Source organism: Squalius cephalus, assembly GCF_949319135.1.
Source record: "Squalius cephalus genome assembly, chromosome: 11".
In the NCBI taxonomy this organism is placed as follows: domain Eukaryota; kingdom Metazoa; phylum Chordata; class Actinopteri; order Cypriniformes; family Leuciscidae; genus Squalius; species Squalius cephalus.
In genome coordinates, this window is record NC_137132.1 from 37,818,901 (window position 1) to 37,844,655 (window position 25,755).

General features: G+C 39.9%; 1 protein-coding gene across 4 annotated transcripts; it reads left to right on the plus strand.

The window, feature by feature from the left end:
- Window positions 1-1,381: 1,381 nt before the first annotated feature.
- On the plus strand, window positions 1,382-20,746 carry mlf1 (myeloid leukemia factor 1). 4 transcript variants are annotated; one of them, XM_079885682.1, is made up of 7 exons: window positions 1,382-1,443; window positions 7,327-7,468; window positions 14,609-14,686; window positions 17,327-17,455; window positions 17,537-17,696; window positions 18,163-18,301; window positions 19,754-20,746. In XM_079885682.1, the coding sequence occupies exons 1-7, from the start codon at window positions 1,403-1,405 to the stop codon at window positions 19,830-19,832; spliced, it is 768 nt and encodes a 255-aa protein (XP_079741808.1). In that variant the 5' UTR covers window positions 1,382-1,402; the 3' UTR covers window positions 19,833-20,746. The 4 variants fall into 4 exon arrangements, with proteins under 4 accessions (XP_079741808.1, XP_079741810.1, XP_079741811.1 ...); XM_079885683.1 differs by lacking the exon at window positions 1,382-1,443 and adding an exon at window positions 3,389-3,515; XM_079885684.1 differs by lacking the exon at window positions 14,609-14,686.
- The last annotated feature ends 5,009 nt before the right edge of the window (window positions 20,747-25,755 follow it).

Below are 25,755 nucleotides of genomic sequence, written 5' to 3' on the forward strand. Positions count from 1 at the left end.
AGTTCAGTGTTGATTTATTTCTGTTGTAAAAATCATTAGTTATTAACTTAGTTAATATCTATATCGCCGCTCTGGACAAAACAGTGATGTGATCGTCCAGCTCAGTTCAGTTGTCATATAATGGTGTCACTGCAGGCAGATCAATAATATTGTTGAATATTAAGTGCACTCGATAACGTCCACTATGGTTTCGGAGAGCACTACGAACGTCTGTCCCCTTAAACAGTGGCTTATATCAGGGTGTGGAGGGATTTGAGACACAGCCTGTGTGTTCAGACTGGAGACACTAGATGGCCTCGTTCCTCTGAACACAGTGAACCTGCGTGTGTGGAACATGCTGGAAAGTGTGTGTCCTGCCTCTGCTAAAGCCATGAGCCTCCAGCTCAATAATGCCGAGTGTAAATCAATCTATTAATCAACAGACCCGCAAAAAAGAAAGATCATGCGGCCCACAGCACTGGCATTGAATTACAGCACACAGTATGAGTGTGCCTTTGTTCTGTGGTTCATGTATGCAGACAAATCACACACACACACACACACGCTGCATGTATGTGCACTGGTATGTTATTGACAGAAAGTGTGTGTGAACACCAGGCCTCTACGTCTGACACACACACTCACTCACTTACTCTCTCTCTCACACACACACACACACACACTCACACACATGCTGCATGTTTAAGTGTGCACTGGTATGTTACTCACAGAAAGTATGTGTACTGTGAGGGAATTCCAGGCCTTTCCCTCTGACACTCTCACACACACACACACACACACACACACACACACACACACTGTGCACTGGTATGTTATTGACAGACATGTGTGTGTGTGTGTGTGTGTGTGTGTGTGTACTGTGAGGGAACGCCAGGCCTCTCCGTCTGACAGATGTCTGAGGATCGGGTCTGGCCTGCTGGATGTTCTTACACACACACACACACACACACACCTGCTTTAGTGGACATGATAATAACAGTGAGACACTGCCAGTCTTCATCTGCAGGACACCTGATGCATTTCTGTACAGATATAATGCATAATGTTATAAATTTACAGATGCACATTATTGTAGTTTTAGTTTACTTTACAGATCAAAGTTACAGCATTTCTGTTACTCCGAAGACCAATATAGCATATAGCATGTAGTTCACGTTTTACACTATACAAGTGAAAGAACAATGCAATATATGTAATATACAATGATCAAAGAGTATGCAGGAAAAGCAAGTATATGCATGACAGTGAACACGGATTAAATGTGTAGATGCTTCTAGAGAATAAGAAGAGTTCAGGATTCAGCCAATCGCAGGGCTCAGAGAGGGTCACGTGCGCACTCTCCGCCCGCAGCGCGTGGAGTCTCGATAGTAACGGCTCTTCTTCAGTTCAGTTCACCGACAACATGTTCAACAGACTCCAGCTGGAAGAAGACCCTTTCTTTTCGTAAGTCTTATGAACTTTTATATTCAATATCTTGCTTTACTTATTTAGAAATGTGAAAATATAACATTATAATCGTTTTAGAGCTAATTGTAGAATAATTTCGAAATCAGCTAATTATGTAAACTATGTTCATAATTCAAGTCATAATTCAAAATCTCATAATTCAAAATATATAGTTTTAATTTCATTAGTAGTGCTAGGTTTACTAAGTGTTTTTATTAAGTGGTTTAAAATACGCTCTGCCTGCAGTGCTGACTGATATAGTTTACACTGTTTGCTCTGTAAATTTGATCTTTAGTAGTGTAATATTTTTTCACCCGGTTTGTCTTTCAATCAGTCTTTTGCTGAACACAGAAGAAGATATTGTGAAGAATGTTGTTAATTAAACAGTTGACAGTAGCCATTGAACTTTTTACTATAGTTTCTATAGTAGCCTAATTATGGCAAGCCGTTTTAACATTTAATCCTTAAAACCTACTATCTATTTTCATGCTAGTAGTGCTTATTTGTTAGATACTAGTGCTTATTCATTAGATATTAGTACTTATTCATTAGTTAGCCTACTAGTATTTATTATTAGATACTAGTACTTATTCATTAGTTAGCCTACTAGTATTTATTATTAGATACTAGTACTTATTCATTAGTTACTAGTATTTATTATTAGATACTAGTACTTATTCATTAGTTACTAGTATTTCTTATTAGATACTAGTACTTCTTAATTAGATACTAGTGCTTATTTCAATAGTGACTAGTAACTATTATTTTGTTACTAGTAACAAATAAAAAAATTTGCCATTGACTTCTATGGGGATCTGTCATTCAGATATCAACTATTCAGTTCTGACTAGTGTGTATTCCAACTGTGACTAGTACGTATTTATTAGATACTAGAAGTTATTTATTAGGTACTAGTAGCCTACTTATTTTTTAGATACTGGTACCTATTATATTAGTATTTATTCAATAAATATTAGTACTAAGTCATTAGATACTAGTACCTATTAAATAGATAGCCTACTAGTACTTATTCATTAGATACTAGTACTTATTCATTAGATACTAGTACCTATTAATTAGATACTAGTACTTATTCATTAGATACTAGTACCTATTAATTAGATACTAGTACTTATTCATTAGATACTAGTACTTATTCAATAGATACTAGTACCTATTAATTAGATACTAGTACTTATTCATTAGCTAGTAGTACTTATTCATTAGATACTAGTACTTATTCATTAGATACTAGTACCTATTAATTAGATACTAGTACTTATTCATTAGCTAGTAGTACTTATTCAATAGATACTAGTACCTATTTATTAGACACTAGTATCTTTTGTAATTGTTACTAGTAACTATTCTTATTTTACTAGTCACAACTGCTTTTTTACTCGTCTTATGTTATGACTAGTCAAAACGGCCACTGTAGAGTTCAATTAAAAATCTTACTAGTAAAATAGAAAATCGTACTAGTAACATTTGGAATAAATACTAGTATCTCTAATAAATAAGTACTAGTACCAATTTAATAGGCACTAATGAATAGCTACTAGTATCTTTTAAAAAGGTACTACTATCTAAAGAATAGGCACTAGTAGCTAATGAATTAGCCTAGCACTTAATAGAATAGATACTAGTGTCTAAAAAAATAAGTACTAGTAGCATGAAAATAGAGACTAGTAGGTTTTAAAGATTAAATGTTTAAACGGCTTGCCATAGCCTAATAACTTGTGCATAATTAAATAACATGCAACTAACCTTAAACCAAGCCCATAGTAAGTACATGTGGTTAATTAATAATACTCAGTACTTAAATGTAGCCTAAATTTACCATGTAAAAAGGACACCTTAAAATAAAGCCTAACCTTTTACTGTGCCCTTTCATAGGCCTACATGAGTTAATTTGTAGTTTGATCTCAGATCTGTCCGAGGTCTTGGTTGTGAAGTCAGTGTACAGACATGTAGAGATGGCCAGCATGCTTTATGCCATTATGCTGTAAATAGACAGTGTAATGATGTTTCTTGTCTCTCTTCTTTCCTTTCTAAAATAGCTCCTCAAGGTAGGCACTTCTGTCCTCGATGCATGCGATGCACTGTGACTGTTAACACAGATGTCTTTGAATTCTAACATTAAAGTCTAGTAGTATTACCATAAACTACATTGACCCAACAGTTTGGGAAATTATAAGCATGGCACAGTCTGAACGGGAAAATGGAGCACTTGTTTATCCTCACTGCAAGTAAAGCTGTGTTTAAAGGGGTCATATGATGGTTCTAAAAAGAACATTATTTTGTGTATTTCATGCAATGTGTTCACTCGGTTTTAGGTTTAAAAAAAGTCTTTTTCAAAAAAAAAAGGTCCTTTCTGAAACGCTTTGAAACAAGTAAGGTTTTATTTCATTGGGGACACAATTACTGATTGTAATGACTTACTGTCTTTTTTCGCGTCGCGCTGCGCTACGGGTGTGAGAACACTATGTAAACATAAAACCATAGAAACAACAAACAAGCATTACTCTATACTGCTCAAAACTCACGTTTGAATAGTCAGTAGCAAATTCTTAAAGTGCCCCTATTATGCTATTTTAACGTTTCCTAATGTTGTTTTGGAGTCTCCTACAACATGTTTACATGCATCAAAGGTAAAAAAAACTGTTTAATTTCCTCATAATATACATTTGCCCATCACCAGATTTTCAATGATTCTCAAACGACTCGTCAGCTGAATCAATCTCTCTAAATCCCGCCTTTCCGCGAGCTACTCTGCTCTGATTGGCCAGACAGCTCAGTCTGTTGTGATTGGTTTACTGTGTACAGCGCGTCGAAACCAAAACCACCCATTGCCGCCATAACGTCAGCTCTGCTTGTCCTGAGGCTTCCTACACCGTAAACTAAACACAGTAACGAACAATGACGTCGATTTGACCATATCAATGCGAGCGCGAGTCCGATGATGAAACATAGGAAGAATTAATTCAACCCGAACCTCCATCGCAAGGACGACTCGAGCAGGAGTGTTTCTCAGTGATACGCTACTCAGTTTGAGGTACATTATGAGATGTTGCAACTGTAATTCCTCACCATCAGCATTAACAAGTGCATGTCCATCAACAAACCGATTATTTGACTTGTACTAATTTATTTACAGAGTATTTTTCTAATATATTGCGGTGAACACGTGGAAACTGTATCAATAACAGTACATACAACATTAGCCGAGCTCTAGAGTGAATTATCTGATGTAACATAAACGTTGGTAAAACAAATATTTCCTCAAAGTAGTGAGAACGACAGACAATCTGCATTAATAGACACAGTTTTAGGTAATAGTGGCCCACAAACTGATTAGCAGAAGTACTTTTTTCAGAAGTACGGACTTTTCCCTCCACAGACGCACGTCGATAAATCAGGGAATGAACTTGCGCTCCCGGGGGCGGTTCAGGGAAGAGAGGAGGCGTGTTCCGGCGCAAACGTTCCCTGGTGCTATTTTGCAGTTTCAGAAAACAATTCCGCCACTGACCAGGAGAAACCTCGTCTAAAGTCAGTGGCGCATGTTATCCAGATGCTATTTTAAGGGCGCATGCTTGGCCATAATCAATGTAGTGTGTGCACAACGCTCATACACTTTGCTTCTCTCATCTAGACACAGAAGCAGCAGTTTTCATTTTTAGAAAATCATACATTATTACAAGGAAAAATATTCCACACGAGGGAAATCATTGTTGTGTCCATGAAGATGTGAAAAAATAAGCATAAATCTAGCTTACACATTTACCCAAATTATCATACGCCTGTTTAACCGAAGCTAATCTGGGTGTGTTTCTCCATCCCCAATGTCACTTCTCTGTGTTTTACGGCCCTGACGAGAACGTCGGTCTCCTCGGCTGTGAACCGCTCCTGGCAAATCCGCCGTTATAATAGCAATCCGCCATGGAACAAGCGCGCCTGCTCTTAAAGGGAATGTGAGATGACGCTCTGATTGGTTTATTTCACGTTCCGCCCAAACCACACCTATGAATAATGAAGCTACTTCAGACCAACACATTTTAGATTTGTGTCGGGCGCAAGAGGCATTTATCCCACCGGTATAATAGCAACAGCGCCAAGACCCGCCCACAAAGTTACTTGCGTTTCAGATCGTTAAAATAGGGCCACATGGATCTCTTTTCTAATATCTTCAGGTTTTCTACTTCTTGTAAAAGGTCTGAAGAGTGAATTTTATCTTCCACAAGGGCAAGACATTTAAGCTATGCTTGATTTTGTGCTGCCAGAGAAAGCAAAACTAAAATCACCCGCGCCTGTGAAACGTGGTTTACTAATAAACTCGACGTGCCTTACCAAGTATAATAACAAGCACAAACTGTGTTAAAAAGAATTCTATGTGCAAGTAAAAAGGTAGGCTATCTTTCCTACAGCGTTCCTACTTTACCACAGTAATGAATGCGAATATAATAGGCCTACTTAAACGCGAACCAAAGGAAGAAACGTTTATAATCACCTGCGAAAATGGGTGAGATGTGAGTGAAGATTTGGGAAAAGAAACAAGAGACATGTCCAGTGGATTAACTAATAGAATATTGTTAAATTCGCTGATAATCGAGTGACCGGATTGCAAAACAGAATACAAAGCCGACAAAGCTTAAATTTATTGGCTCTCATTCGTCACAAATCCAAACGTTTCCATGGCTGCGATGTAACATTTAATTGCTAACCTATTATTTATTTTGTAAACAAAGTTTTGTGCTTCACTCCTGTCATTATATTCATGTAAAACAGCATTCACATACAAAAAAAAATTGTTTTGGCGGACCAGCGCCGGTGCTACTCAGCCACAGCGGTGGTGCGGTCGTCAAGTTACCGGCACAGCCCTACCCCACACACTGACGAAGATTTGTGGGGTGTGTGTTTGAACGAAGCGTTTTAGGTAGGTGTGGCTGAGCCTTAACTTTTACAAAGAATTTCTCTTTGGGTTTGAGACTTTGTAACTCTGCAGATCTTATGCACAAACAGCCACATAACACATTAAAGAAAAAGGAAAACAAGAAATTGCATCATATGACCCCTTTAATGTAGTCTTATTGTCTTTCTTGTGTAGTTTGGGTCATGGTTTCTGAGATTGAGAGCACGTCACACTTGTCACACACAGCTTGTCCATGTTGACGTCAGTGGCCGTTGCATAAACCAGTTAAACTAGTCTTAAAAGTTAGTCATCTAATTTTTTTCTTCAAGACCGGTACTAACTTTTAAGTCAGTTACATAAAAGGGTTGATTGGTCTAATTTGAATTGGAAAAGTAAGACTGATTACCTCTTGCCTAAGCTAGTTCTTCAGACACAATCTTAAAGTCCCCCTGTAGTAAATAAATGTATGCCTTAAAACTCATCTTTGATCACCAAAATTACATATTTAACCATTTTTTTTTTATGTAACTGTGCTTCATTTAGTATGTGCGGGTCTATGAATATGCAAATGAGCCCCGCCTCCACTCACTCACTCAGCTCAGAAATCCACTGGTTGGCGATCACACGTTGATCTGATTGGTTACAAGGTAGTTTGTGACGTCAGAAACACCAGCGATTTCAAAGTGTGTTTTTGAGACTGTCTTTGGTTCACTGCAGTTTTAAGGAGGAAATACTCAGCAATGCTGTCGACTTATGAATTTACACATGCTTTGTCTTAAAGCACATTAAAAACACCACATAGACACATAAACAACATTAAAAGCTGGATTTTCACCACAGGGGGACTTTAACAGAGAAGTTTATGCAACTGGCCCCTGTTGTCACGACCCACCAGTTGAGATCCACTGTCAAAGAGCAAGATTGCAAGCATGGTTTATTCATCTGATCTTCTGTCTGATGTCCTTCTCCAGCGACATGTTCCAGGTGCATCATGAGCGCATGCGGCAGATGATGAGGGGTTTCTCTGACCCCTTCGGCCAGGGCTTCATGCCCAGCATCACAGACAGGGGCGCGGGTCAACCTAACACCAGCCCAAACACTCGCACTGGCCGCGTGAGTGTTAACTTATTCTCCATTCTTCAGCCTGTGGTGTCGTCCTCTATTGTTGATCCCATCAACCCCAGAATGGCTTTTAGATTTGGCTTGTAAAGTTGGGAGTTTCCCCATTCTAGATGCTCATGACTATCATAGTCCAGATACTACAGTCCAGTGCCCGGTTGCATTATAAAAGCACCTTAAGTTTTTTCCTTAAGTATGAGACTTAAGGCCTGATTTCCGCTCAGCTAAGGGAATGACTGAAGGGTGTTGCATATAATATAAGTATAATTTAAGTTTTTATACAAATCAGTTAATTTTTACCTTCAATATTATAGTAGGCTAATGAAGCCTATAGGCTACAACTGACTCCCATAGTTACCAGCATTAGCTAAGAGATTTGAAATTTGCCATGTATTGTACCTGATATCCAAAATAATCAATATTGAATCGAATCGAATCGGAATCGAAATCTAATCGAATTGTGAAATTTGTGTCAATACCTAGCCCTAGGTTTGACTGACAGTTTGAGGAGCTGATGGTTTAGTCATAACCTCTTTTAAATGCTTTTTATTGGTTAAACCAGGGTTCACCAATCTCGGTCCTGGAGGGCCGCTGTCCTGCAGAGTTTAGCTCCAACCCCAATTAAACACACCTGAACCAGCTAATCAAGGTCTCATTAGGCATACTAGAAACTTTCAAACTGGTGTGTTGGAGCTGGTTGGAGCTAAACTCTGCAGGGACAGCGGCCCTCCAGGACCGAGATTGGTGAACCCTGGTTTAAACATTTGTAAAACCCACATACAGACGTAAAGGATGACCAATAGCATTAATTTGATAAAACAATGACAAAATATGGAGAGATTCAATGTTTCGACCTAACAGCGATATTATATTTTTATTTATAGCATTTATTTTTAATTCTTTTTTAAAAATGTAATATCATGGCACAACTGACAAGCGGCAGTAGTGTGTCTCGGCACAGTGGTTGGGAAACACTGATATACAGACACGCAGGAACAGAAAGGCTTCAACACAGTCAGCTTTCGTCACGATAGCTCTTTTATGTCAGTTTGGTGTGTCACGGCCTTGACTTGCTCAAGTCTAGATGTGGCTCGGGTCCCTGTGGGATATTTTCAGCTGTTTTCTGGTCCAGCAGGTGAAAACGGTGTGTCTGATTCACTTACTAAAGTAGCAGCACACTCTCCTCAAACACACACATGATCTGAGGAATGTCCGTAGTAAAAACTAACAACAACAGTGATGCAGGATGAGTTACACACCACACTTTCTCCAGGTGTGGTTAGGGGATTGTTCAGATCACTAACTGTGAGCAATAGCACTAGTAATGCATTATTACTAGCCAAAAAATAAAGGAGTGTATTCTAGCACTAACCTTTAACTAAACGCTGCTTAAAGTTGTTGTCTTGCTGTATGCTAACAGCCTGGCCGCGGTGGACAGCGTGTCACAGACCAGCTGGCCACTTTGGCAGCTCAGAACGCTAAACTTAGTCCCCGTGTCCATCTGTAATTCCCCACCTCTCTCTGCTCAGTATATTTATCCCGGGTAATTACTTTCATCTGATGCCAGCCTCTTCACGGCCGCGTGTAAACGCCAGCGAGAGCCGGTAAAGATAGCATGCTCACCCATGGGTCAGGGCTTTAGATGAGGTTTGGGTTGTTTTGGGGTCAGGGATGGATGGGACATGCTAGCACCTGCGGAGCCAGACGTTTGACTAGCAGCATGAAATCTGGTCCACTTCGCAGCTTATTTTGGCCAAGAACTGTCATTTTGAGAAACACATAGCATCTGACAGGCTAACATAGAGTACCTTCCTACAGTGAGCAATCATAGTTGGTTTGTTACGTGCCGTTTAGGGGTGTAAAATTTGGGTTGCAATAGATGCCACAATATAGAGCAACAGCAGGATTCCTCCTCCAGTTAAAAATGATTGTTAATGATAAAATATAAACTTTTGAGACTTGCCATGGTTCTGAGGTGGTAAAAACAAAAACAAAAAAAGCAATAGACAGAACAGTTTGAGCCAATCGCATGAGCTGTAAATGTCATGTGACTAATGACTTCTCAATTTTCTCAGATTTTTTGCCAAAATGGAGTGGAAGTGAAAATCACTATATATTTCCTCCAGTTTAAAAATTATTGTTAACGATAATATATAAACTTTTGAGACTTGCCATGGTTCTGAGGTGGTAAAAAAAAAAGCAATAGACCAGGGTTTCTCAAACTCGGTCCTGGAGGGCCACTGTCCTGCACAGTTTAGCTCCAACCCTGATCAAACACACCTGAGCAAGCTAATCAATGTCTTCAGGATCACTAGAAACTCACAGCTAGGTGTGTTTGATCAGGGTTGGAGCTAAACTGCAGGACAGCGGCCCTCCAGGACCGAGTTTGAGGAACCCTGCAATAGACAGAACAGTTTGAGCCAATCGCATGAGCTGTAAATGTCATGTGACTAATGACTTCTCAATTTTCTCCGAATTTTTGCCGAAATATGTGTACACTGTACACTGACTTTCTGTTCATCCATAAGTATTGATTATTTCTTAGAAAACATAGCCGAATATACAGCTCTGCTTGTGGGATATCAGTCAACTAGGGCCTAAACACAATGCATTGGGCCTCATTTATCAATCTAACGTAGAAATCACCTTCCGACAGGGTTCTCGTGTGATTCATGAAACATTCATATGCTGCCAATCCCATTGTACGAATGATCGAATGCTGAAAACAATCGTCATTTGAATATCGGCCCCTTACAAATTCACGGTTTAGATCCTCGCCCCTAGAGTTTACGACACGAGAGAAAACGAGAAACTGATCTAACTCCAAAATACATGGCTAATCTTGTAATTGCAAACAATTGTATTAATTGTATATGTAGATTAAATACTGGTACATAAAACAAAACATTTACACACATTATACACTACAAATTTTGCTATTTTCCCCTCACAAATTTAATAGTATTCAGAACAGAACAAGAATGAAAAATAAGCTATACATTTTATTATTGTAAAGTTCAAATATATTTTCCAAGTAGACTTTATGTAGTAAGTATATTAATATCAGCACTATATGTATTCTTGTACATGTACCATTTTGTGGGTATATTGGCCAAATGTTTTGTTTATAAAAGTATACTTGTAAGTATAACAGTCGTAAACTTAGTTTAAAAGTAGTTTACGTCTAATTTTTTCTTTATCATTGCAACTATACTATAAGTGAAATTATTGGTATACTTTTAGTTTACTAGTTATATACTTCTAGCCCATTTTATGTTTACGAAAGTACACTTTGATGCATGCTCTTAGTAAACTACTAGTTTAATAGTTTAATATTTTTATTTAAAGTCTCCATGCAATCAAAATGGACATTTCTTATTTTTTATAGAACATTGCAGTATTTATTATAAATGATTTATGAGTGCACATCATTATTGTGTTAATAATCTTGACTCAGAATAAGTTCCTCTTGCAGCATCTCTTCTCTTCTCTGATGACGAGGGCGGAGCTATAACCTGTCACTCACATGAGATCCACCAATAGCAAACCACAACCATCCAATCAATTCCCCACAGACACAATCAAGCCCCGCCCACATTTGTTTTTGTTCAGAACTATTATTCTGGAACAAGACTATATATTATATTCATTATATGTTATATTCATTTTGCAGTTTAGTTTATATATTCAGTTTTTTGTGTGTATATTCGTTTTGCATTTTAGTTATACGCTGAAAAATAAATGTGCCACATGACACCCAATTTGATGAATGCGTTCATTAAAAATATTCATAAGTCAGTAACATTGATGGACAACATTTAGTAAATTCATTAACAGCCGTCCCTTAATTTTCCAAACTGTAGGATTGTGGAAATGCATTCACTTTTCATTAAAAATACATACAACTTGTATAATACCAATTAACTTCAAAAACTAGTTCGCTGTTAGTGGTTTGCTAAAAGTGAACAGTGACGGGCTATGACTTTTCCTTTTTGGCTGCTTACTTCACATGGTGATCATCATTTGATCATATAAAATACTTCTACACATTTGGCAACATTTTGAACCAGCGTATGAGTCACATGTGCAGTTTAGCAACAGATGTGTCCATTAAGTAACCTGAGAAACAGTGTTAATGTCACGTCCAAAGCGTTGCTGACGTTCTGATTATTCCCAGAACTGTGTCCTCTTCCTAGAGCTCTCTTGTGTGGATCATTTGCTAAATCGAAAGTGTTTTTCCCAGTGCATCTGTTGAATAATCCCTCTGCCCAGATGAGACACAAGACCTGCAACATGAGACCCTCTGCTGTGATAGCATGTAGTATAAATGGGTCATGACCTCAGGGTTGTGTCTTCTAAACACAGCTGACCTGAAATAGCGTACATGACCTGTCCTCCAGCAGATTTTGAAGCACTTAAAAATACACTCCAACGGCGAGCAGATAGTGGTGTCGTCCTCTCCAGAGACATTAATAGCTTGAGGAGTGTTGATGGTTTTGAATCGACTTGACCGTAAGAAGGAACTTGGGCAATGCTGGCCTAAACTGTTCAGAGAAACACGAGCTGCTTCTCCATTATTAGATGTGATAACCAGAGGTGACAGCTTCCAATTCTGGGACTTATTCAGAGCTCTCAGCACCATGAGTTACAGAAACATTAAAACATGTTTTCACACACTTTTCATATAGATGCCATTAACGGGTGACTCTCATGAAAACTTAGTCACACATAGTAAAAACATAGTAAAAATTAAAAGTTTCAACATGAATTTAGTCACAACCTTTATGTAGTTACAACCCTTATGAAAAAGAAATCTTGAAAAATGCTCAAATCACTTTAGCATACTTTTAAAAGATGAAGCTGAAAATACTTTTTAAAAGTGATAACTGAAAGTAATGTTTTTGGACATTTGCATGTTATTTTCAATTAAAATGGTAACAATTATATCAACAAGTAAAGTCATAATGTAAGGGAAATCTTGGCTAATGATTCATTAAAAAAGATGCTGGAAGTTGAAATACATGGCTTCGACCCATTGTGGTAATTAACACATTAATTTAAGTTAATACTTGGGATAGGGAATTAATCCATGATGACAATTAATTAATTAATCTATTAATAAGATAAGACTCTTTATTAGTTTCTGCTGCGGTAATCAATGAATTGTTTAATTTTTCATGAATCATATTGTAACCTTTATCCACTGAAGGCAAATTGAAGTTGAGAACCCATGTGCATTATTATTAAAAACCATGAATTAGATTTAAAAAAAAAGTGTTTTATTAAAGTTCGGGAGGAACACGTTCAAATGATCTATCTAATCATGTCAATAGTCAGTGTTGTGGCAAATTCAATTCAGTCCTTTTTGGTTCAAGTCTCAAAAAAGCTCTCAGAGTCGAAGTTCCAGGTCAGAAGAATTAAATTAAATGACAAGCAACAAAGTGAGACGCCAGCTGGCCATCTGGACATCTAAAGTTACCATTCCCAGTCCTCATGTCTTATACTTTTTTCTCATCTCTAGGTGCCCAATGGGTACCCTCATATCTATCTCTTCTTCTTTGTCACTCCTTGTGGCCTTGCCACCATTAAAAACATCTCCCCCTAGACCTTCTTCTATTGGTGGAACATCTTATATAACATGATTTTATTCCAGTGCATCCCAACACCTGCATTTACAGATTTCTGGGTACTTTTCCATTCTCTTATCCTTGTGACCCATTTTCTGCTTGGCATTACAACATTCAGACTTTTACATGAGACAAGGGAAATTCTCCAACATCAGCAATCAAAACGATTTTTACGTCATGGGGACCCTCGCGGTCGCGGAAAGTATAACAGAGGCTTTACACTCACCTGGTTACTTTCCTAAACAAAAATACGGGGAAATACTCTGGGTTCGGAGCCCTCTCCTCAGACAGTACGCCAAATATGCATACTACTTTATCTGATTATTTGTAAGTGTGAACTCGTGAAACAGGCTTGATTTAACTCACCAACAGTAGGTTACATCAACAAAGCTAGACAAGAGACGTGATGAGGTTCTGGTGTGGCGGCCATAACGTGATGAGAGTCTGGTGTGGCAGACATGACATAAAGAAAGTCTGGCGTGTGGCCATGATGTGCCGAGACTCTGTGTCAGAGATGAACAAGACAATCGCAATCGCAGTAAGGTGAATTTATTAGATAGACACTAGTGTGAACAGCAGGCAAAGCCAGTTAGACACTGGTACAGATAGTCGTGGGTATCCAGGCACCAACAAGAGCCGCAAGCAGACAGTCCATAAACAAGATCCGAATTCATCAGAGTAGCAATCATCCAGACTGATACAGGACTGAGGCACAACTGTGAGCTGAAACACACTGCCCAATAAACACCAAACTTCTGACAACACAGAACAAAAAAGGCACAGGTTAAGTAGAGTTGTGCTAATGAGGACCAGGTGATACAGATGACTCAATCAGCGAGAGAGAGAGAGAGAGAGAGAGAGAGAGAGAGAGAGAGAGAGAGAGAGAGAGAGAGAGAGAGAGAGAGAGAGAGAGAGAGAGAGAGAGAGAGAGAGAGAGAGAGAGAGAGAGAGAGAAAGAGAGAGAGAGAGAGAGAGAGAGAGAGTTAACCTGAAAACCATGACACTCTGATGTGGCGGCCATGACGTAACGAGACTCTGGCGTGTGTACAAAATGTAATACCTGCTTCACCCCTTTATCAAAGGTTAAAGCAATAAAAGCAAATAAGGATAGATTTAAAAAAGAAGCATATTTTTCCCCTCCATCCAATTTGTTTCTTGTTTCACTTGGAAATATATCACATGACAGAAGTGAAGTGGAAATATATCACATGACAGAATAAGAAGTTGCTAATGCATTTCATGTCTGGTAGCACAACTTCATGCAACTTCACACAGGCCAGTGAACATCACAGCTCTACACAGTTAGCTTTTAGTGTAATATTTTAACTCTAAATACAATTTATTATAAAAAATAGTTTAAATAACAATTCTGATTTAAGGACAATGTAGGGAAATTAAGTGATGATACAAACTCAAGTACTTTTCCTTTGAATAACTGCCGTCTAGATGGCAGTAGTTGAATCTGTTCTTTGCTGTGTCACTAAATGTGTGTGATAAATGTCAACAGGAGCTGGATTTCTTTGGCAATCCTTTCTCTATGATAGACAGCATGAGGAACAGGATGGAGGCGATGCACAGAAACTTTGTAAGTCTGACCTCTCTGTTGTCATACATCTCTTCAATACTCTAGGAACCACATTCTCAGCGAGTTTATCTGCACCTTCTGCCAAGGATTCAACTTAATAAACTGAACACATGCAAGGTTGTGGAAAATGCTCTTTTAAAATGGGTTTTTATAATGAGCTGATTTTCATAGTAACAGTAGGAATGGGAATTGTAGGCAATTCAATTATTCTGGTTCATTTAAAATTCCATTACATTTGAAGAATAATTAGTCCTGACTATTAGAGGTGATCCTCAAGCTGAATACATTATTCGGAAAGGCACGGATAATGGCTTCAAAAACTAATTAGTTTGACCTTCCTATGGCTGACGAACTTGGAGTGGTCGCCATCCATCATAAACAAACTCCAACCGGCTCCGGGGGGTTAATAAAGGCCTTCTGAAGCAAAATGAGTTTGTGTAAGAAAAATATTCATATTTAACACGTTACAAAGTAATATTCTAGCTTCCGGCCAAATGTGACAAGACTCTGGTGTGGCGGCCAGGTTTTGGGATCACAACTTAAAGCTGCACTTTATTGAGTTAAAAATGTACCAAAATAAAATTTTGAGCAAGTACATAACCAGCCAGTGTTTAAAACTCTCTGCTTGCCTTAGCTCGATTCAAAACGGTAAACTTGTAATAATGTTTTTAATTCTAGTGGTTCTGATGGATTTCCGCGGGAAATTCGAGCATGTCTTTGCGTCATTACGTCACATCTGTCCACATAAAGAAGAGTTTCGGCTAGTAGACTATGAGTGTGAGGATGCTGGAGGTGGAGATTTATAGCCTTTTCTAACAGCACTGGATATAATTAAACATCAATTTGATGGCGTATACAGAAAGGTTCAAATGACAATCACCAGCGACAACTGGAGATTCACCCATTGTAAAACGCGTAAGATTTCAGACTTCGTAGTGGCTTCAGAAAAAAAGAGACTGCAACCAGGGCCATGTGAAAACAAGGATAAATATCAGAAGGGCATTAAATGTAGTCACGCAATGCTGATGTTGTTAACATTTATTATTTGAGAACAAAGTATAATTTGCACGGTTTGACGTGATATGATAAGCGATCGTTAGATTTAATCAGCGCGATTTATTGCAATGCTTTTTTTCCCTTAGTTGGTCAGAACAAAAGTGGATGTTACTTAATTGTGTTCGGATTACATTTTTTCAGTGAAAATTCTTATGTTGGTCATACTTCCAAAAAGTAGAATCTGTGATTGCGAATGTCAGTATCCACACCGGCGGCGACTGACAGCCGCACATTCTCCTCAAAACACTGGATTCATCCGCGCTGTGCCGTGCCGAGGCACAACCCGCGTAAAGCTGATAATTCCGCGAATAACTGCAATTGAAGATTTCGAACAGAGATGGCGACAAAGAGGAAAAACTACGGACTGCAGCTTTAAGTATGAATGTCTTATTATTTGTAGTTGTGTTTTCTATCAAGTTCCAATTATAAGTTTTATGTTGTTTCTATGATTTAGATGAAGGGCAAAGCTTTGTCTCCGCTAGCCTGCTAACTAACATTACAGTATTGATGTAGTGTTTACTGTAGCTTTTGTAAGCTCTTGCTTTTGTAAGACTGTTCACTGTCCCTTAGGAAAATTATCCTTGATTTTGTGATCGATTACTCTTTGTATTACCATAGTTTCCCGACAAATATCATGATTAAATGGTGGATAACATTGTATCTAAAATGTATAAGAAAATGACAACAAAAAACATCCCGCTCTGGAACGTCCTGTTAAATCCGTGCTTGCAAAGTCTATGCAAGAAATCCGTTCAGAACAATCCTTTTGTTAGTCAACATTGTCAGGGTCTGAATCGGCTCGAAATGATTTGAAATTGAAGCCATCCCTAATATTTACATCTGAGCAGATGAAACAGATTTGTGAACACACGGTAAGCGCTGCTAATTACAACACACTGGACCAATCACAGCACTTTTCGTATTTCGGAAGGAGGGGCTTCATCGAAACAGGAACTAGACGGCACATTCGAGGCAGACTGGGGAGAGAGGTTCTGTAATAATGCAAAATGTGTGAAAAATAATGTGTTTATTGAACAATCAAGCATGAAAGGATATTCTAGTACACCCCAAAAACAAAATCAAGACTTCATAAAATGGCATAATATAGGATTCCTTTAAACTCCATCACCACTATTTCAACCAAACTGGACTCTAATGCTGCAATCACTGCACTTTAACACATTAATCAACTCTGCCATCACCTACTTATCCCTGCACATCTGCAGCTGTGTTATGTGTATAACTGTGTATTGTCTGAACCCTATTGTATATTTATTATGTATATTGTGTATATATTGTAAAGTATGTCTAAATGTATTCTGTACGCTCTCAAGACTTGGCACCATGGCACATGTGACATTAAAAAAGTGATTTATAATTTAAATCTTTTTTGATATCATATTTTCATAAAATTTAAAATAAAAATGTTATTTTGTTGTGCATATGTATCATTCACGACACAGACGAACACCCGGTCAGTAATTACACTGATGAATCAGTCACACATGAATACTAGACTGAATTCAGTGTCCTGCAGTTATTGGTAGATAGTTTCTCAGATGTTTTTGTAACTGTTTCTTTCAGGAAAACATGGCGTCAGACTCCAACAGCCACTCGTTTTCCTCCTCCTCTGTCATGACATACTCTAAAATGGGAAATGAGGCCCCAAAAGTTTTCCAGGCCTCATCTCAGACACGCTGTGCTCCTGGAGGAGTGAGTACTCCTCTCAATCACTCTCAAACATCTAAACACACCTGTTGAGCAACATTAGGAAGTAATTTATGGTGTTTTCAGGTAAAGGAGACCAGGAAGAGTCTGAAGGACTCAGAGAGTGGACAAGTAAAGATGTCCATTGGCCATCACATTCAGGACAGAGGCCACGTCATCGAGAGGAAAGAGAACAGGAAAACCGGAGAGAAAGAACTCAACCAGGACTTCCAGAACATGGATGAAAGTGAGGACTGATTTAAAGAGACAAATAAGTGATTAAGTTTCTCTGGTGAAGTAAACGTGTAAAGAAGGATAAGCAAGCAGTGAAAAACACATTCAATGCATGTTCTTTTACTACTCTTAAGCAAATGCTCGGAAAAAAATTAGTTAAAATAAAATGTCAAGAAAAATATTCACTTTACTTATACTTGGCATAAATGATTTGAATAAATCCTTACACCTAAAAAGTATTATGCCAAAATGGCATTTCGAAGAAATCAGATTTTCACCGTTGCAGACAACTGACAAACAAGTCCAAATGGATATTTGTTTTCCCGAAGTGCTCCAGAAACGAGCTCCAAGCACACTGCCTTTTGGCCTGATTTTGTCCGACATCACACCAGTTGATAGATTTTGCTGTGAAGTATATCAGGGCCATTAGCTCCTGCAGACGCTGTATCTGACGTGGGCCTTGTGCTTGTTCTCTTCAGCGGAGGCCCAGTCCTTTGATGACGAGTGGCAGCGTGAGGTCTCCAGATTCCACGTTTCTGCGCCCATGTCCCGCCTGGAAGCGCCGAGGCATCGAGCCGTACACCGAGCAGCCATCACAGGACCACAGGAGACACGCAGGTCAGTGACACACACTTCTGATGCTGCTGCCATTTCAAATCAGATGAACTGTGTGTGTGTTTTTTTATCTAAATGTCCATTGAATACTGAAGCTGGGAGAAATCCTGATTCATTTTAAAGGGATAGTTCGCCCAAAATTTTTAATTAGCCCATGATTTACTCTCCCTCAAGCCATCCTAGGTGTACAGTACCAGTCAAAAGTTTGGAAACGTTACTATTTTTAATGTTTTTGAAAGAAGTCTCTTATGCTCATCAAGCCTGCAGTTAAAAAAAAAAAAAAGAAGTAATATTATGAAATATTATTACAATTTAAAATAATGGTTCTCTTTTTTAATATACTTTAAAATGTAATTTATTTTTGTGATGCAAAGCTGAATTTTCATCAGCAAGTACTCCAGTCTTTGGTGTCTTATGATCCTTCAGAAATCATTCTAATATGATGATTTATGATCAATGTTGGAAACAGTTGTGCTGCTTAATATTTTTTTTATAACCTGAGATACTTTTTTCAGGATTATTTGATGAATAAAAAGTTAAAAAGAACTGTATTTATTTAGAATAGAAATCTTTTGTAACAATATACACTACCGTTCAAAAGTTTGGGAACAATAACTATTTTTTTTTTTAAGAAATTAGTACTTTAATTCAACAAGGATGCGTTAAATTGATAAAAGGTGATGGTAACGATTTATATTGTTAGAAATGTTTTATTATTTTGAATAAATGCTGTTTTTATGAATAAATGCTGTTAACGTTTTACTCATCAATGAATCCTGAAAAAAATATTCCAAAAAAATATATTAAACAGCACAACTGTTTCCATCATTGATAATAACTGAGTATCAAATCATCATATTAGAATGATTTCTGAAGGATCATAAGACACCAAAGACTGGAGTACTTGCTGATGTAAATTCAGCTTTGCATCACAAAAATAAATTACATTTTAAAGTATATTAAAAGAGAGAACCATTATTTTAAATTGTAATAATATTTCATAATATTACTGGGTTTTTTTTAGGTTTTTTTTAACTGCAGGCTTGATGAGCATAAGAGACTTCTTTCAAAAGCATTAAAAATAGTAATGTTTCCAAACTTTTGACTGGTACTGTATATGACTTTCTTCTTTCAGACGAATACAATTTCATCTCATTTAAAGATTGAAAACAAGCAAGTTTTAGGATGAAAAAAAGTGTATTTTGTAACGTTGGTCGTGTAAGATTAATGACGAGCGGGTGACTCGTATCACTGCACTGAACTGCAGGATGGCAGAACGTTTGCCAGAAGTTAATGTTCCTTAAATAGCTGAACTAACCAGCTGATACATGCACAGCCATATTACATGACACCAGACTGTTAAAGGTCACATGTGAAAGAGAATCTAGGGTTGCACTGAAATGCGATTTGTCCTGTTTAATTTAAAAATGTTTCTTTACTATTTTGTGTTCACAGAAATGCCAAAGCAGCTGCAAAAAATCAAACCCATTACAATGAGCTCAACGTTAAAGGCTCCAGCGTGAAGAAGCACTAAAGCTCATTCAGAATAAAACTACTCGCTGATGCTTCTTTCCTCATATCTGCCATTGACTTTCTTACGCCTCTTTCACACTACAAACTTGTGCTGCGCTCTATACAGAGAAGTTATTTCTAGGTAACTCCAGTAGAGTGGTTTTTTTTTTTTTTTTTTATAATGACCATATGTTTTAAAATGGTTATCAGTAGTGGGTCCTTTAAACAAACACCAGGTCTAATTATAATAGTACATACTCCGCTGGTTAACTCGTGACTTGTTGAATACTGAATCCTAGTCCCTTTCGTGGAAAGTCTGTTCACTCTGCTGCCATATTTGCAACTCCTCCAGGCAACAAGACCAACTCATATCCACTTGAATGGGAAAATCCTGAAATCTCAAAAACTGCTAGCCAAATTCACATTTGAAGAACATTTCAGATCAGCAACAACATTGTCCCCTGTGAACTGTCCCCTGTGGGCTCACGGCCTCCCGGACAGCAGAGTTTTAAAGGGGTCATCGGATGCCCATTTTCCACAAGTTGGGATGATTCTTTAGGGTCTTCATGTAAAGTTTCTAACATACTTTAAATTCCTCAATGGTTGTGTAAAACAACACCCTTTTTACCTCCTCAAAAACAGCCCTGTTCAGCAACCCGTTTCGGTGCATGTCTCTTTAAATGATAATGAGCAACTGCTCGTTAATTTTGCATCCGATGACCCCTTTAATGATTTGGAGCCGTAAATGATGCAATGTGATGTCAGACTCAATAGCCAGGTTGCAGAACCAGAGCTGGGAGCCGGTGCTGTAATGCACTTACTGATGTTGTCCATGTGTTTATTCTGCAGTAATCACCATAAACCCTCTAAAAAACTTCCTCTGTAAACATTTGTAAAAAAACTAAATTGCATTAAAGTAGACTTTTTATATAAATGTTTTCTTCCTTGACTTGAAGCCACACTTCACTTTTTCTCCTTCGAAGAGGGACATTTTTTGAGAACAAACATTGAGTACAAAAGACAAATATAATAAGGCAATTCATTATTAAAGTTTTTGTTGATCTTTATCCTGCTAGTTTCATTTGTCTCCTGATTTGATTCAGCAAGATGAATGATTTGAATACATCTGGGGCCATAAATCTTTTCAGAAATACTCTTTGAGAATAGGCTTAGCTTTGACTTGAGTGTTAAAAATGTATTAGTTAAAAGTAAGACTTGTTTATGAGTAGGATATATTTATAAAGATGTTAAACAGCAAAGGCTGACTGAGGCGACAGTAAGGGTGTTGTATGTAACTTTTTCACTCTACTAAAGCATAAAAAATACCATAATATGTTTGTATATATTGAGGAAACATGCTAAGTTCATATACTCGTTTCTCTGAAAAACACTTCTACAGCCAGTTGTTTTACTTTGAAATGTGTGTTTCCAGGCTGGAATGTTTGTTAATGTTTTGTTCTGTGATTCTACACGTTGCCAATTTGCCCATTTTCATTGTCCATTGCGCTCGTTCCTGTTGGCGACCCGCATGAGCGTCGAGTCTGAGGAGGCGGGGCGGGAGAAACAACGATCTCCGATATTTTTAATTGGACTGCAGTACCTATTTCGACCACTAGCTGTCATTCTTACAGACTGCACCTTTAAATGTTGCCAGAGAATATCTAATAAGGGGAGAAGTTTCACTCTCAGTAAACTTCCGGCTTCTGAACTGGTTGCAGTTCCACTCTGGCTCCACATGAGGGCGCTCACAGGACGAGTGCAGAATGAATGGAGGTCTATGGCGCTATACCCGTCAAAATCCACTTTTCTCCGGATATAATTTTTTGTCTAGTAATTTGAATTTTGTATTCGAAAGGAGACGCAAATAAATTACACATTGCTGGGTGTTAGATTTTCCAGAGTCACTTATTTGCTTTAAAAAGTCTTTTAAAATGTCAATGACGTCATACACATCGTACGACCAGAGATACTGCTTTACGGCAATCCTTCAGTCACTTTGATGCTTTCACGCTCTGCACTTTCTTTTCTCTCGAGGCATCGACAACACAGCTGACACAGGTAAACACACAACACAGCTGACACAGGTAAACACACAGCACAGCTGACACAGGTAAATACACAACACAGCTGACACAGGCAAACACGACAGCTGACACAGGCAAACACACAACACAGCTGACACAGGCAAACACACAAGACAGCTGACACAGGCAAACACACAACACAGCTGACACAGGTAAACACAACACAGCTGACACAGGGAAACACACGACACAGCTGACACAGGTAAACACACGACACAGCTGACACAGGGAAACACAACACAGCTGACACAGGTAAACACAACACAGCTGACACAGGCAAACACACATCACAGCTGACACAGGTAAACACAACACAGCTGACACAGGGAAACACACAACACAGCTGACACAGGGAAACACACAACACAGCTGACACAGGTAAACAAAACACAGCTGACACAGGTAAACACACGACACAGCTGACACAGGTAAACACACGACACAGCTGACACAGGTAAACACACAACACAGCCGACACAGGTAAACACACAACACAGCCGACACAGGTAAACACACAACACAGCCGACACAGGTAAACACACGACACAGCTGACACAGGTAAACACACGACACAGCTGACACAGGTAAACACAGCCGACACATGGAAACACACAACACAGCCGACACAGGTAAACACACAACACAGCCGACACAGGTAAACACACAACACAGCTGACACGGGCAAACACACGACACAGCCGACACAGGTAAACACAACACAGCTGACACAGGCAAACACACGACACAGCTGACACAGGGAAACACGACACAGCTGACACAGGTAAACACACAACACAGCTGACACAGGTAAACACACAACACAGCCGACACAGGCAAACACACAACACAGCTGACACAGGTAAACACACGACACAGCTGACACAGGGAAACACACGACACAGGGAAACACACGACACAGCTGACACAGGTAAACACACGACACAGCCGACACAGGCAAACACACAACACAGCTGACACAGGTAAACACACGACACAGCTGACACAGGTAAACACACAACACAGCTGACACAGGCAAACACACAACACAGCTGACACAGGTAAACACACGACACAGCCGACACAGGTAAACACAACACAGCTGACACGGGCAAACACACGACACAGCTGACACAGGGAAACACGACACAGCTGACACAGGTAAACACACAACACAGCTGACACAGGTAAACACACAACACAGCCGACACAGGCAAACACACAACACAGCTGACACAGGTAAACACACGACACAGCTGACACAGGGAAACACACGACACAGGGAAACACACGACACAGCTGACACAGGTAAACACACGACACAGCCGACACAGGCAAACACACAACACAGCTGACACAGGTAAACACACGACACAGCTGACACAGGTAAACACACAACACAGCTGACACAGGCAAACACACAACACAGCTGACACAGGTAAACACACAACACAGCTGACACAGGCAAACACACAACACAGCTGACACAGGTAAACACACGACACAGCCGACACAGGGAAACAACACAGCTGACACAGGCAAACACACAACACAGCTGACACAGGGAAACAACACAGCTGACACAGGTAAACACAACACAGCTGACACAGGCAAACACACATCACAGCTGACACAGGGAAACACACAACACAGCTGACACAGGCAAACACAACACAGCCGACACAGGGAAACACACAACACAGCTGACACAGGGAAACACACAACACAGCTGACACAGGGAAACACACAACACAGCTGACACAGGTAAACACAACACAGCCGACACAGGGAAACACAACACAGCTGACACAGGTAAACACACGACACAGCTGACACAGGTAAACACACGACACAGCTGACACAGGTAAACACACGACACAGCCGACACAGGGAAACACACGACACAGCCGACACAGGTAAACACACAACACAGCCGACACATGGAAACACACAACACAGCCGACACAGGTAAACACACAACACAGCTGACACAGGCAAACACACGACACAGCTGACACAGGGAAACACACGACACAGGGAAACACACGACACAGCCAACACAGGCAAACACACATCACAGCTGACACAGGTAAACACACGACACAGCTGACACAGGTAAACACACAACACAGCTGACACAGGCAAACACACAACACAGCTGACACAGGTAAACACACAACACAGCTGACACAGGCAAACACACAACACAGCTGACACAGGTAAACACACAACACAGCTGACACAGGCAAACACACGACACAGCGGACACAGGGAAACACACGACACAGCTGACACAGGCAAACACACAACACAGCCGACACAGGCAAACACACAACACAGCCGACACAGGCAAACACACAACACAGCCGACACAGGCAAACACACAATACAGCTGACACAGGCAAACACACAACACAGCTGACACAGGGAAACACACAACACAGCTGACACAGGGAAACACACAACACAGCCGACACAGGCAAACACACGACACAGCCGACACAGGTAAACACACGACACAGCTGACACAGGCAAACACACAACACAGCTGACACAGGTAAACACACAACACAGCTGACACAGGGAAACACACGACACAGGGAAACACACGACACAGCTGACACAGGCAAACACACATCACAGCTGACACAGGTAAACACACGACACAGCTGACACAGGGAAACACACGACACAGCCGACACAGGCAAACACACATCACAGCTGACACAGGTAAACACACGACACAGCTGACACAGGGAAACACACAACACAGCCGACACAGGCAAACACACATCACAGCCGACACAGGTAAACACACAACACAGCCGACACAGGGAAACACAGGCAAACACACAACACAGCTGACACAGGTAAACACACAACACAGCTGACACAGGTAAACACACGACACAGCGAAACACACAACACAGCTGACACAGGTAAACACACAACACAGCCGACACATGGAAACACACAACACAGCCGACACAGGTAAACACACAACACAGCCGACACAGGTAAACACACAACACAGCTGACACAGGGAAACACACGACACAGCTGACACAGGGAAACACACAACACAGCTGACACAGGTAAACACACAACACAGCTGACACAGGTAAACAAACAACACAGCTGACACAGGTAAACACACAACACAGCTGACACAGGCAAACACACGACACAGCCGACACAGGCAAACACACAACACAGCCGACAGGTAAACACACAACACAGCTGACACAGGGAAACACACAACACAGCTGACACAGGCAAACACACAACACAGCTGACACAGGCAAACACACTACACCATTGACACAGGGAAACACGCAACACAGCCGACACAGGTAAACACGCAACACAGCCGACACATGGAAACACGCAACACAGCCGACACAGGTAAACACACAACACAGCCGACACAGGTAAACACACAACACAGCCGACACAGGGAAACACACAACACAGCCGACACAGGTAAACACACAACACAGCCGACACATGGAAACACACAACACAGCTGACACAGGTAAACACACGACACAGCTGACACAGGTAAACACACGACACAGCTGACACAGGTAAACACACAACACAGCTGACACAGGTAAACACACGACACAGCTGACACAGGTATACAGACAACACAGCTGACACAGGTAAACACACAACACAGCTGACACAGGTAAACACACAACACAGCTGACACAGGCAAACACACAACACAGCTGACACAGGCAAACACACAACACAGCTGACACAGGTAAACACACGACACAGCTGACACAGGTAAACACACAACACAGCTGACACAGGGAAACACACAACACAGCTGACACAGGCAAACACACAACACAG